At 45.5% G+C, this 14486-nt stretch overlaps 1 protein-coding gene across 1 annotated transcript in view; it reads right to left on the bottom strand.

The window, feature by feature from the left end:
• LOC311228962 (E3 ubiquitin-protein ligase pellino homolog 2) overlaps window positions 1-14208 on the bottom strand; it is a 38494-nt gene extending 24286 nt beyond the window's left edge. The window contains exon 1 of the mRNA XM_084314931.1: window positions 13914-14208. Within this exon, the coding sequence (XP_084171057.1) occupies window positions 13914-13990 (77 nt within the window). The 5' untranslated portion in view covers window positions 13991-14208. The remainder of the gene's footprint in view (window positions 1-13913) is intronic.
• Window positions 14209-14486: the final 278 nt, after the last annotated feature.

The raw sequence follows: 14486 nt of genomic DNA, 5'->3' as shown, positions 1-14486 counted from the left end.
CACTGATTCTCTGCCATGCACTAGGTGTGATGGTCAACCTAGTTACCTGTGTCCTGTGGAGCAGGAGCCGCCTTCGCGACCTGGTCTGTTGAGTGGCAGCCATTTTGATTTTGATCAGGACAAGGTTATTTTGGGTGACGCCATTTTAGATGGTGTTCCAGACGTTTTTGTGACTGTCGTACTGCCATGTTCCCGGTACGCTGGGGCTGTACCTGAGGCGGTACATCCTACTCTGGATGTTCACGGTTTGCAGTGTCCTGAACTGCCAGTGCCAGGTGGGATGGATATGGGCGCGGTGGTGGTATCAGTGATCTATGGTTTTTGTTGTGCTGTGTTCTGTTCTGTTGAGCGCAGTTCTCGGGTTGATTTTGGTTTGCAGTCTGTTTTTGACAGATCGGTATCGGTGGAGCGGCCTGTTGAAAGGGAGCATACAACACGGTTGGTGGTCGTGTTCGACAGGGGCCGACCCGCTATCGCTGTTGTGGTAGTGGCCCTGACAACTAATGGGTCACAGTTTTTTTTTTTCTTTTTGTTTATGGGTTGTTGTGTGGTGGTTGCCTCTGGGGCAACCAGTTTGGTGGGGGAGGTGTTATGTACCAGGAGCTCACTCCTGTGTCACTGTGCAGGCAGGTGAGGGCTGCCAATTAGCCAATTAGTGCTGATTGAGTGTGAGGGGATGTAACACTAAAGATGGCGGCAATGACAAAGAATTGCTGCAAAATAAACATACATCTGTTGTTAAAAAAAAAAAAAAAAAAAAATTATACTTATAACAATTCGATAATTATCGATATCGAGAAATAAAATAAAATTATCATATCGTTATCGCGATATGATTTTTTTCCATATCGCCCAGCCCTAGGCTGTGGTGCCTCCGGCTCGGCCGACCGTCCATACTAACACAATTGGCAGTGTTAGAGGGTGGGAAGCCGTCGTGGGTGGGTCCTGGTCGTTGTAAACAGCGACTCCTACAGTTCGGTCGGGGCGCCTGCACAGCAAGGGAAGGATCTGGGGGAGGTAGTGTGACCTTCCACACGTTACACTCTGCCAGTGAGAGTCCGCACTGCCAGGTGAAAAGAAGCGGTGGGCTGGCTACACATGTGTCGGAGGAAGCATGTGATAGTCTCCGCCCTCCCAGACCGACGGTAGGGGGTAGAGTGTGCAACGACCAGGAAGGGGAGTGGGAATTGGCATAACGACTAACATTAGGATGGGAGAAAAACGGAAAAAGAAGGGGGAAAAAGATAATAAATATTTTTTTATTATATAATGGATGAAAAAAAGCATTACTTTGAAATTATGCAAATCTATTGTGGAGTAGTAGAAACGTTGTATTATGAAATAAGATGGGTGCGTGTGAGTCACTCAACTCTCTTTTTTGCATGATTTTCATTTCCTGACGGTGACCCCTCCTCATCTCGACTAGACTGTTTTTGTCCTGTAGTGTGTTCGCGCGTGACTTTCGAATTATTGTAAACACAACATAGTACTGTGATATTCTGATAGATATTTTTCGTGTAAAATAAATAAAAACGGAAATGGAAAAAGAAAATTAAATTAAAAAGGGAGGTTCGAATCCATTAATAAAAATTCGAATGCCAACGTAACGAATGAAGGTCCAAACGTTTGTGTGTGTGTGTGTCTGTGAGTGTGTGTCTGTGTCTATGTGTGTGTCCGACTACCGTAGTTTGTTGACATGTTGGTTCAGCTGAAACCACAGGCCAGATGAGTGCAGCAGACAGGCAGCAGCAGGCCTGGTCGTCAGGGAGGGCTGACGGAACGTACTGTAACTCTGACCTAGGCTCACCGGTGATGTCATATGACTCGTACGCACGCTACGCATGGCTTGTGAGTTGAAGCGTTCCCATATCAAAACTCCTACACAGGGAGGCCAAGATTGCGTACAAAACGGCCTGCCGGGTATCCAATCCATGTCTCGGCATGTCACAGCTTTGAATGGATCAGAGCTGGCAGGTAGGGAGCAGGTCCTGGGAGAAGACGAGAGGTGAAAAGCAGGGACGCACCAAAATAAGGCTGAACAATTTGGAAGAAATATCTGACTGCGATCACTTTGACTGATATTACAAATGCGATATGATTCACAATATGAGGGCGGCTAGGTGGCGTAGTGGTCTAAGGCACTCGCCACCAGTGTGGAGACGCTAGGATTCGCGTGTTCGAATCCAGCTCTCCACATTGTTTTTCAGTTTGGCTGGTCGTCCGCAGTAATACACATTGGCCGTATTACGGGGAGGGAAAAACTGAAGGGTGGGGATCGAACGTTGTGAACAAGCGACTCCTACAAGTCGGTTGGTGCGCCTGCGCAGTAGAATCAGGAGGTGTCGGGGGCAGCGTGAGCCTCCCACGCGTTACTCCTCGACACTGAGAGGTCGAGCTGCGCAGGTGAAAAGATGCGACTGCTGTTACCTCAAGTACCGGAGGGGACTTGTGCTATGTATGACTTAGTCCTCACTGCAGCCGGCTTGTGGGAGGCAAGAAACAGCGTTCGTGACAGGGGAGGGTTGAATTGGATGATACGAAATTGGGATGGGAGAAAAATATAGAAAATGGAGAAAAAGTGGATCAAAAAAAAAAAAAAAAATGATTCACAATATGAGAGGGAAGGATCATTTTTGAATCACTAGTCTCATTTCTATTGAAAAACATATAAAAATGTACCAAACAGATGCTTTCATCTGTTTACGTCTGTAGAATAGGATTTGTAGGCCAGGACATCTCTGCAGCGCCACAATACTCCGTTTAAAATAGTATTTTTTTAACACATATTTAACACAAATATTGCACCTCCTGCAATTCGGGTATTGCACTAAGACCACATAACGATTTCAATAAAATGTCAATTCATTGTTCAGCCCTATTACACTGAAGCCACTTTTTCACGTCCAACTCTGATTCTGAGTCCTACATTTTCGGTGTTCAGTCACCCATCACTGAGTAACGATCCGTTTTTGCGACCGTTTTAGTCGCATATGCTCCCGAAATTTAGTCTGTGCGACCTCCAAATATAATTGGGAGCATTTGTGCGAGTGCAAATAATTATTCCTCCCACCCTCCCGAACGTACATTCGCTAGTTTGTACACTCAGTATGTGCCTTGTGAGTTGACAGTGACCATTCTTTCTAACCAATCAAACGTGAGCTTGACATTCTTACCTTTAATGCTGATTTTAGATTGGTTAAGATTAGCCTTCAATCACTCCCTTTCGTGGTCTGTCCGCCATGTGGCGGGTAACAAAATAGTCATGTAAAATAATTAAAACTGCTGTGTGTTTTGGTCTTACGATAGATGGGCCTTGTGGCTTGTTTACCGACGTCACATCCGCTACTCTTCTGTCCTGACTGCCCATCGTTAGCTGTTATAACGATTAGCTAACATTAGCGTAATAACGTTAAATGGGTTACAAATATGTGGAACTATGTAAGGAGTAAGCCGACCGCTAAAAAGAAAACACACCGTGGCAGCGAGAGCGGGATCACCTAACAAAAGAAAGTTTCGAGAGGAATGGTTGGAGATAGCGGTGTTTCAAGAGACTGGCTACAGTATGATGCTGGGCTGTAGCGATTAGTTGTTCCGTGTGCCGCAAGTATGTCAAAAACAAAAACAACACGTTTGTCATCGGTAGTAAATCAATGAAGCTGGAATCCATTTGTGACCATGAACAGAGCCATTGTCACATTGGCTGCATCATGTCTGTGTTTCCCGGATTAAATCGGAGCCTCTCCTCAAGACCCTCTGTGGCTAGGCTAACAGCCATGTGAATGAATGAATGAATGAAAACTTTATTTAACAGATTGCAGAATGGGTACAATACAGTACGGCTCAATACATACAATTGTTAAGGGGATGCAGACCTGAGAAAGACGTTTGTCTTGTTTCCATCAGGGTCCCCCATTTTGTCAGAGCAGAGGTGGAAACTGAGCTAAACTTTCTAACAACCTGCCCACTGTACCAAGATATCAGAGACATATACTTCCCATGAATTGCAAACACCCAAACAAAGAGAGTTTGAAAACATGACAAATAACGAAAAACGCCCATACTTACTGGGTGGAGTACAGCAATGTGCAACTGTACAGAAAAGGACATCCAATGGAATACAACCACCATAAAGGCTGTCAATCATGCAAGTATTCCTGCACTACCGGTACTGTACTGATCTTTGTAGTGTACTACATATACCTGACAAACAAGCACATACCTTTAGTTTAAATACACTTGAAAGACTGCCGCTGTTTCTAAACGTTATATATATGTGTCATATGTACAGTATGTTTTGAGTTAGGTGGTGGTGGTGGCTAGGTGGTGTAGTGGGCAAGGCACTCGCCACCAGTGTGGAGACGCTAGGATTCGCGTGTTCGAATCCAGCTCTCCACATTGTTTTCAGTTTAGCTGGTCGTCCGCAGTAATACACATTGGCCGTATTACGGGGAGGGAAAACTGAAGGGTGGGGATCGAACGTTGTGAACAAGCGACTCCTACAAGTCGGTTGGTGCGCCTGCGCAGTAGAATCAGGAAGTGTCGGGGGCAGCATGAGCCTCCCACGCGTTACTCCTCGACACTGAGAGATAGAGCTGCGATGGCGCTGCTCCGACCGGCTGCCTTTCTGTTCGCTCCGTCGAGACTGTGTTTACTTTTGTTAATATTTATAGTTTTTAGAGTTTTGTTCGTACCAACTGTTGGTGCATTTAATGTATATGACCGTCAGTCACTCATAGACATTGGATTACGGGAAACTACCAACTGGATTACTCACTGGACCAGCTTTCCGAACCGCATCAATGGCCTGAAGAAATTCTCCGGAGATTAGGACCAGATCCTTTGTTCCTAGATCCCAGGAAAAGAGTACCCAGACGACGAGGAAAGAGGGCTGGGATCCGTAACAGGCTGAGATCCAGACGCCACCGTACACCACTGCCCAGTATATTGCTAGCCAATGTACAATCAATTGACAATAAACTGGATGACATCCGAGCAAGGATTCAATATCAAAGAGACGTTAGGGACTGCAACGTCCTCTGCTTCACCGAAACATGGCTCACACCGGAGGTTCCAGACCACGCAATTCAACCAGCAGATCACTTCTTTATCCATCGCAAGGATCGGTCATCAGAGTCCGGTAAACAACGTGGAGGAGGTATTGCCTTCATGTTTAACAAAAATTGGAGCGATCCAACTAACGTGAAGGAATTATCCAACCACTGCTCCCCAGAACTGGAATATATAACCATCAAGTGTCGTCGTTTCTTCCTCCCGAGGGAGTTAATGGCGATCGTCCTGATCGGAGTGTATATTCCACCGCAAGCCAGCAACAAGGTTGCGCTCTCCAGACTCCACAACGAGGTAAATAGAATACAAGTGGCGAACGTTAACGCCGCCATTTTGGTTCTGGGTGATTTCAATAGCGCCAATCTGAGAAAGGTATTGCCTGACTTCTATCAGCATGTGACTTGCAACACCAGAGGCGGTAACATCCTAGATCACTGTTACACGCAATTTAAAGGTGGCTACAAGGCTCATTCTGATAGTGGCTTTGGTAAATCAGATCACGCGTCCATCTTTCTTTCACCAAAGTACAAACAGAGAATTAAAAGTACTCCCGTAGTCTCGCGAGAGGTGCAGAAATGGGATTTGACGTCAGAGGAGACGATCCGGTCAGTGTTTCACTACACAGACTGGAATGTGTTCCGCGACACAGATAACATTAATGTCTACACGGAGACAGTGCTGGACTATGTTTGTACTAGGGTGAAAGAAACAATCTCCACTACCAAAATGAAAGTTTACCCAAATCAAAAACCCTGGGTAGACAAATCCGTCCGTGAAGCTCTGAGAGAGCGCACCAAAGCATACAACGACGGCCTAGTGGCAGGCAACATGAATGACCACAAGGTGGCGCGATACAACGTAAGGAGGACAGTGTCAGAGGCCAAACGGCGCTACAGGGATAAAATTGAACTCCAGTTTGAACAAGCTGACTCTAGAGCTATGTGGCAGGGGCTCAAAACGATGACAGACTACAAAGGCGCCTCCCTCAAACTGAACAGTGACATCTCCTTAGCAAATGACCTCAATACCTTCTATGCGAGGTTTGATGCTGGTAATAACAACACCAGCTCACAAGCCTCGGCAATGGGGGGGGGGGGGGGGGGGGGGCCGGCTGCTGATGGAGGCGCAGTGTTCAGGGTAACAGAGCATGAGGTGAGGCGGACCTTTAAAAAAGTGAATATCAGGAAGGCAGCAGGTCCGGACGGCATCCCCGGCCGCGTCCTAAAAGTCTGTGCCGACCAACTGGCCCCAGTATTCACTGACATATTTAACCTGTCCTTAGAACAGGCTGTCATCCCCACCTGCCTGAAGAAGTCCACTATTATCCCTGTACCCAAAAAATCCAAGCCTGCTTGCCTCAACGACTACCGCCCTGTAGCTCTCACCTCCATAGCCATGAAGTGCTTTGAGAAGCTAGTAAAGGGCTACATCTGCTCCTCCCTCCCCATCAACATGGACCCCCTGCAATTTGCATACCGCCCCAACAGGTCCACGGAGGACGCCATATCCCATGTGCTGCACACAGCAGCATCACACCTGGACAAGAGGCAGGGGAACTATGTGAGAATGCTATTCATCGACTACAGCTCGGCATTCAATACCATAGTCCCCTCCATACTCATAGCCAAGCTCAGGGACCTGGGCTTGGGCTATGACCTCTGCCAGTGGGTCTTGGACTTCCTGACTGGCAGACCCCAGGTGGTGAGAGCAGGCAACTGCACCTCCTCATCCATCACCCTCAACATAGGGGCCCCCCAGGGCTGTGTTCTGAGTCCCCTCCTCTACTCCCTGTACACACACGACTGTGTGGCTCAGCGGAGTAGCAATACAATCATCAAATTTGCTGACGACACAGTGGTGGTGGGCCTGATCTCTGCCAACGACGAGAGGGCCTACCTGGAAGAGGTCAAGGTCCTGGCGGGATGGTGCCAGGAAAACAGCCTCTCCCTGAATGTCAGCAAAACAAAGGAGATGATTGTGGACTTCAGGAGGTCGGGGGTCAAGGACTACAGCCCCCTCAGCATCGACGGGGCACCGGTTGAGAGAGTCAACAGCTTTAAGTACCTCGGAGCCTACATATCCGAGGACTTGACATGGACCACACACATTGACAGTGTTGTGAAGAAGGCACGACAACGCCTCTACTTCCTCAGGCGCCTAAGGAAGTTCCAAGTCAGCCAGAAGATCCTTAAGAACTTCTACTCATGTACAATAGAGAGCATCTTGACCGGCAACATCACCTCCTGGTTTGGGAATAGCACTGCACAAGACCGAAGCAGACTACAAAGAGTGACACGTTCAGCCGAACGCACAATTGGAGGGGGGCTCCCCACCCTCCAGAACATTTACTACAAGCGTTGCAAGGGCAAGGCTAAGAGAATCATTAAAGACTCCAGTCACCCGAACAACTGCCTCTTTGAACTGCTGCGGTCAGGCAAGCGATACCGGAGTCTCAAGGCGAGCACAGAAAGACTCAGAAGAAGCTTCTATCCCCAGGCCATCAGGCTGCTAAACGAACAATGAATGAACACTACACAACAACAACCACCAAACGCACATAGCACACACATCCACACGCACACACTCACTTTAAACAAACACACTGTAGCACCCACTCCACACACTTTATAGCACACACCCACTTTAAACAAACACACTGTAGCACCCACTCCCCACACTTTATATTTATGGATGAAGGATTGCACTACAACTCGTACACCTTACTGTAAATTGTACCTAAAATTGTACCTCATCCCATTTCTGCTTTGCACTAGATAGTACTGTACATTAGTACACTGCATAGTATTGTGTATTGTATATTATATGGTAACTCAGAACATTGTACATATGTCTATACCGAACACTGTGACCTCATTTTTCTTCTTCTAAATTCATGCTATATTATGTTATTATGTTATTTGATACTATCTTGTCTAGCACAGTCTCTGGAGCGTAACAGTAAGAAGCATTTTGTATGAAAGTATTCTGTACTTCTGTATGACAACTATTAAAGAACTTGAACTTGAGGTGAAAAGATGCGACTGCTGTTACCTCAAGTACCGGAGGGGACTTGTGCTATGTATGACTTAGTCCACATTGCAGCCGGCTTGTGGGAGGCAAGAAACAGCGTTCGTGACAGGGGAGGGTTGAATTGGATGATACGAAATTGGGATGGAAGAAAATATAGAAAAATGGGAGAAAAAGTGGATCATAAAAAAAAAACATTTTACATATATGCGAGTGTGACACAAAAATGCGTTTTTTTTTTTTGACAAAAAGAAATATGCTTGGCGGGTCGATTTTTCCCATCAGTCAAAAAGTAAAAAAGTTAATTTCAGACCCTGATTACATATATATTGTTGGTGGTCCTACTTTTTTGCTGGTGCTCCAAACTTTTGGGAGTAAAGTTTCTAGCCCTGGGGGGGGGGGGGGGGGGCATGGTGCAGTGAAAAGGCTCTGGGGGGACTGGAGGGGGCATGGTGCAGTGGAACTTGACAAGGAAAGAGACAGAGAAGAGCAAAGGTCAGAGGTGTGAGAAAAGGGTAGCTGGTGGAAGGAGACTGGAGAGAGAGAGAGAGAGAGAGAGAGAGAGAGAGAGAGAGAGAGAGAGAGAGAGAGAGAGAGAGAGAGACTAATGTGGCTGGTGGAGGGAAGTGATGGAAAGAAGGAACTGACAACTGAAGAGGACGTTTAGGAGAAAGAACAGTAGGAGAGGGAGAGAGAGAGCAGCTGACTACAGTACAATTTGCTTGGGCAGCTCTGACCTGCATCACGCATGTGCACGCACACGGCGATACACAGTATATGAAATATTCACTCCTTATTCTGCCACCCGACACAGGGTTTATTTTCGTTGAGGAGGCGAACCACTGAGGAGGCCCGTGTTCCTGAGAGTCAGCACAGCACTGGGCAGGCCGGGTGGGTGGGGACTGGGAAAAAAGACTGGAGGAATGCGACAGAGAGAGACAGGGTGGGAGTAGTAAGTGAGATAAAGAGGTGTGTGAGAGATAAATAGGCAGAGAGAACAAGGGAGGGTGTGTGTAAGAGAGAGAGAGAGAGGGAGAGGCAGAAGTGAGCTGAGCCAATGCCGGGCCGGGCCTGGGCGGAACACACAGTGACAGTGTCTGCTGCTCCATTATGGCAAAGATCCTAATAACGATTATTAAGCATGATTACTCATTGATTTGAGAACATCATATGAAGACAAATTTGTTTTACCTTTCTTCTCGACCAAAGCTTGCTTTTCTGTCATCTTCTACTTAGTTACCAAAGACGTTTCAAAATAACTAATAACAATAGCTGAAGGCGGCCGGGTAGCGCAGCGGACTAAGCGTCTGTCTACCACCGCAGAGACAGCGGGATCGAATCCAGCTGCGGTACCTCCGGCTTGGTCGGCCGTCCATACTGACACAATTGGCAGTGTCAGCGGGTGGGAAAGCCGGTGGGGTGGGTCCTGGTCGTTGTAAACAGCGACTCCTACAGTTAGGTAGGGGCGCCTGCACAGCGAGGGAAGGATCTGGGGGAGGTAGTGTGATCCTTCCACACGTTACACTCCCCCAGTGAGAGTCCGCGCTGCCAGGTGAAAAGAAGCGGTGGGCTGGCTACACATGTGTTGGAGGAAGCATGTGATAGTCTCCGCCCTCTCAGACCGACGGTAGGGGGTAGAGTGTGCAACGACCAGGAAGGGGATTGGGAATTGGCATAACAACTAACATTGGGATGGGAGAAAAACGGAAAAAGGAGGGGGAAAAAGATAATACAAAAAAAAACAATAGCTGAAACTACTGTTTGGGCTCGTGGTGGGCGGCGTAGGAGGGATACGCTGCATTTACAACACTAAGACTAAATGAGAGCAACTCGGCATGTGGCACAATAATAGTTTTATCTTGATTATCCTGTTTTCATTATCGTTGGGAAGCCAAAATCGTAATTGAAATGGAAACTTGTTTAACCGCCCAGTCCTAGTGTCCTGGCTAACTACGGGGCAGCGACTGCTGAAGATCACATGCACTGCACTGAGGCAGACAACGACCCCGAAAAACAGCATGTGGTCATGACGGCAGACAGATGGAGAATCATAACCGTGCTGGCAGCCTGGTATATGTAGGCCAGGAAAATATGACTGATCTGATGCTGATAGGAGCCTAGTTATGATGCAGACCGGTTCTCTCTCCACACGGCAATACCCTTCAGGGTGAAATCGAAATAACGGGAAACACAATTCCCTCCGTAGCGGTGGCTCTGACGGTGCAGAGGCCACTTTTTCTGACGGATCCTACACATTCATATGGAATCAAATCGGCTGACTTTTTCATCGACTGGTATTTGTAAGCATCTGTGTTTCAAATGCTGCCTTTCGCTGTTGAATATAGTTGATTTGGATATCCCATGTCTTTTGTTGTTGAATATCGTTGATTTAGATATCCCATGTCTTTTGTTGTTGAATATCGTTGATTTAGATATCCCATGTCTTTTGTTGTTGAATATAGTTGATTTAGATATCCCATGTCTTTTGTTGTTGAATATAGTTGATTTGGATATCCCATGTCTTTTGTTGTTGAATATAGTTGATTTAGATATCCCATGTCTTTTGTTGTTGAATATAGTTGATTTAGATATCCCATGTCTTTTGTTGTTGAATATAGTTGATTTAGATATCCCATGTCTTTTGTTGTTGAATATAGTTGATTTGGATATCCCATGTCTTTTGTTGTTGAATATAGTTGATTTGGATATCCCATGTCTTTTGTTGTTGAATATAGTTGATTTGGATATCCCATGTCTTTTGTTGTTGAATATAGTTGATTTGGATATCCCATGTCTTTTTTGGGGATACAGTTAATACTTGAAAAAGTACTACTTCTCTAAGAAGTCAACGTTCATCAGAGAACATTATTAACATAGTGATTTGTTTTGATTGCCTGCTCCTCCATCTCAACAAAAGAAATTCTGCACCAATTCCAAACTCTCCCGTGAACGCTATCATATGAATGATACAGGACATGGCGTGAGGACGAATGACTTCCAATTCCTGCTCTTTTCAAACCATTGGGAAACAAAACCCCATCTCTGGGGCCATGTGTAAAGGGGCATTAACAGTGATCAGAGTTGACCCTCGCTTCTATCACACGATGGGAATTAAATGCAACCTTCACTGCGGAGGAATCTTTATGCTGATGTTTCCAGCTGTTTTCCCCCTTTCCTTCTGTGTTTGGAAACAGGAAGACGCAACCCTCTGCGTCACAATGGCCTATATATAGGATCATATGATTTTGGATGGGATTCCAGTTGTTATAGTGTTTAATCCAGAGATAGAAAGTTAGAAACCACACAAGCCCTCTAGCCTGGCGCTAGCACTTCAGTGCCAAATGAACAACATTAGCAAGGATTTCAACAGGGACTTTGGCTCGGTTCACAATGCAAGCCTTAGTGCTCAAGTCTGATTTTTTTGTTTGGCTGTTCACTGTTATCGTTATTTTTTGTTTGTTTTAATGTGGCCAATATCAGATTCCAGTGTGAACTGGTCACGCTCCTGAACTGACCTGCATGCGCAAATTAACAATAAAGAAGATGGACATAAACATGGGGGACACTGACTGAAGTCGATGTGCAGTGGAGGCCAGCTAATTCACAAGTGACGTTATGTAAAAGTCACATGATCTTCCAACATGACTGTTCAGGCTGAGGTCACATTGCAAAAAAAAAACAGGCCTGTATCTAATTTAGGACCACATATGAAAGTGGCCCAAATCAGAATTGAAAAGATCAGATTCCATCATGTGATTTGTGCTGTTCACTGTTGTGAAAAAAATCAGATGTGAGTCACATATGAGCAAATAAAAATCTGATTTGGGCCACTTTCACCAGCAGTCTGAATGTTGCCTAAGTAACGAAGATGGCATCCAGACGCCATAGGATGCAATGCTTTCTCACTACTACCAATACCGATTCTGAGTACTTCACCTTAAGACGATACAGAGTTACCAATCCAATCCATTAATTTCACTGGACAGTAGGGCCGACCTGCATGCTCCAAACCCGCAATCACTGCCATAGTAATCAATATCAAAATCACTATTTGAATGCTATGTATCCTTTAATTTAGGTTGTGTTTCCTTTCCTTTAATCGCACCCAAAATGTTACTATTACATCAGCACAAGAAATTGCATAAATATAAATAACAATCTAACATTCATTTTGAAAATCAGTTCTTCTTAGACATGGATATTACAAGAAGAACATTCAGAAAACCTAAATCCACCCCATAGCTTTCACTTACCCATCGCACTAGCATTAGTGGACCCCAGTAATAGTAGCCTATGTCTGTGGCAATGGCTAATGGGGATCCGAATAAACTAAACTAAACTGAAACGTCCGCGTGGGAACAGTGAAGCTTCTTATTCAACGATAATTATTACTACTGAAACTTTGGAGCCCAGAAAATGGTTACAGTACTACTGAACAGTATAGACACCAGCCATTAGTTAGGAGTCACCAGGTAAAATTAAACAATATAGGCCTAATCAATCTTTCACCATTAGAGAGATCTAACATCTGTCTGCGTGCCAAACATCCGGAAGATCAAGTCACTGTGCTTTGATTTCTGACTTGTTACACGTGGTTGCTGGTATGGGATGTCGGGTCAGTATAGAAAACATGCCATGCTGATGACAAGCCTCGACCTCCCCACATGAAGCACGGAAAAGCGGAACTTCGTCATGACTGTGCCTATGCTCAATAGTGTGCCCTGGTCTCTGAATCATCGCTTCCTTCAAAAGGGTGCAATGGGAGGGATAACTGCCGTTGCGATCGACACTGCAGGACGAGGAAGATGAGGAGGAGGGACAGAGCCGTGTTTGGTATTGAGACACAAACTGCAGCATCCTCCTCGCACCATGTCCAGCCCGCCGGGGGCAAGAGGGGAAGAGATTAGGCCATGAGGTCACTTATCTTTGGCAAACACAGGAAGCTCTGCAGAGCAGGATGGAGGTCTATACAAGTCTCTCTGTGTGTGTATGTGTGTGTGTGCAGCTTTGCTGTGGCATTACTGGGCCCTGCAGAGACTGTCTAGGGATACAGAGGTGGAAATACAGTGCCAGCCGGTAGCTGTCATCAGCACATCCTGTCTGCTAGTGTGTGTGGGGGGTGTTCTTATGCAGGGCATGGTTGGTCGTTTAGGTTGCAGTGTTTTGTCATTTGGTAATAACGGATGAAAAAGCCTTTCTATTAACACTGATGTGGTGTAGTAGCACCAGACATTTTGCTCAGACATTGGAGTATCATCCTGTGTCCCACTTTCTGGGATCACAGATCCAGAATAGTATGACATCATAGGGATTTTTCAGTCTGAGCAATCGAGTGCTGATTTTACTCCCACTCAGACCTCCATTGAAGAAAAAAAGGCTTCATCCGTAGTAGCCCGATTTACTATGGCTATACCACATCACAAGGTGCTCAAACGTTCGCATATTACAAACACATCTTAAAATGAAGAAAATATACATATTTCGCCGTGTAGCCAAAGATAATAGGTTATCATTTCCGATACAAAGTTACTTTGTATAACGTTGCCACACCATCATCAGTCATACACCGACCTGAGACGTTTGCCTACCAAATAAAATATGTTCCAATGAACACATCGCACACTTATTGTTACTGTATTATCAGGCTTGCTATTGGGAAAACACTGATTATTTTTTTTTATATTTTGAATAAGAGCAGAGGGGAACAAAACCTGCCGAACTCACACGTCATCATCCTTCTGCCTGGTTTATTGTAGTGATGGAGTACCCTTATAAATACTAGTCTACTACTACTATGTTATTTATATACGTTTACTTACCCCAGAATGACCAGCTCGCCGTATTTCACCGGGTCTTTGAGGGGCACATCGTCTTCGTCCTGTTTCGGTGAATTCATCAGCCTGGCGTAGCTGCTGTAACAGAACGGGTTCGGGGCCAGCAGACAGTAGTAGTGAGATAAAAGAATGTACGCAACGTCAAAACTACGGGGAAGTTACTTGAATTTCAGTGCCTCCGAGTTTGGGCATAGGCCAAAGTTTTTTTTCGGACTTCTTGTTCCTCGTTTAATTGTTTTGATTCTGTGTAGAAGCATCTTCCGGAGCCTACAGTAGTAGTGTGCAGTGGTATCTGTTCTGTAGCAGAGGGTACAAAAACAGCTAGCGGCGGGGAGTCGGTCATACCATTGTATTGTTTAGTAGGGGAGCACAATTAATACTTACATAGAATAGTGGAGATGATACTGGTTTCACGTGCTCGTGTCTTCTTTTGGCATTGTTTCATAAATAATGCAAATATTATTTGAGTGATAAAGTTGTGAAAAAATATTCAAGAATGTAGCATGAAAATACAATTGAACACTCGCCCTCCCTATAAAACCACACATGACGGGATCT

The sequence above is a fragment of the Notolepis coatsorum genome, assembly GCF_963971535.1.
Source record: "Notolepis coatsorum genome assembly, chromosome: 5".
NCBI lineage: Eukaryota > Metazoa > Chordata > Actinopteri > Aulopiformes > Paralepididae > Notolepis > Notolepis coatsorum.
The sequence above is the reverse complement of the archived record's forward strand: the minus strand, read 5'-3'. Positions and strand labels throughout refer to the sequence as shown.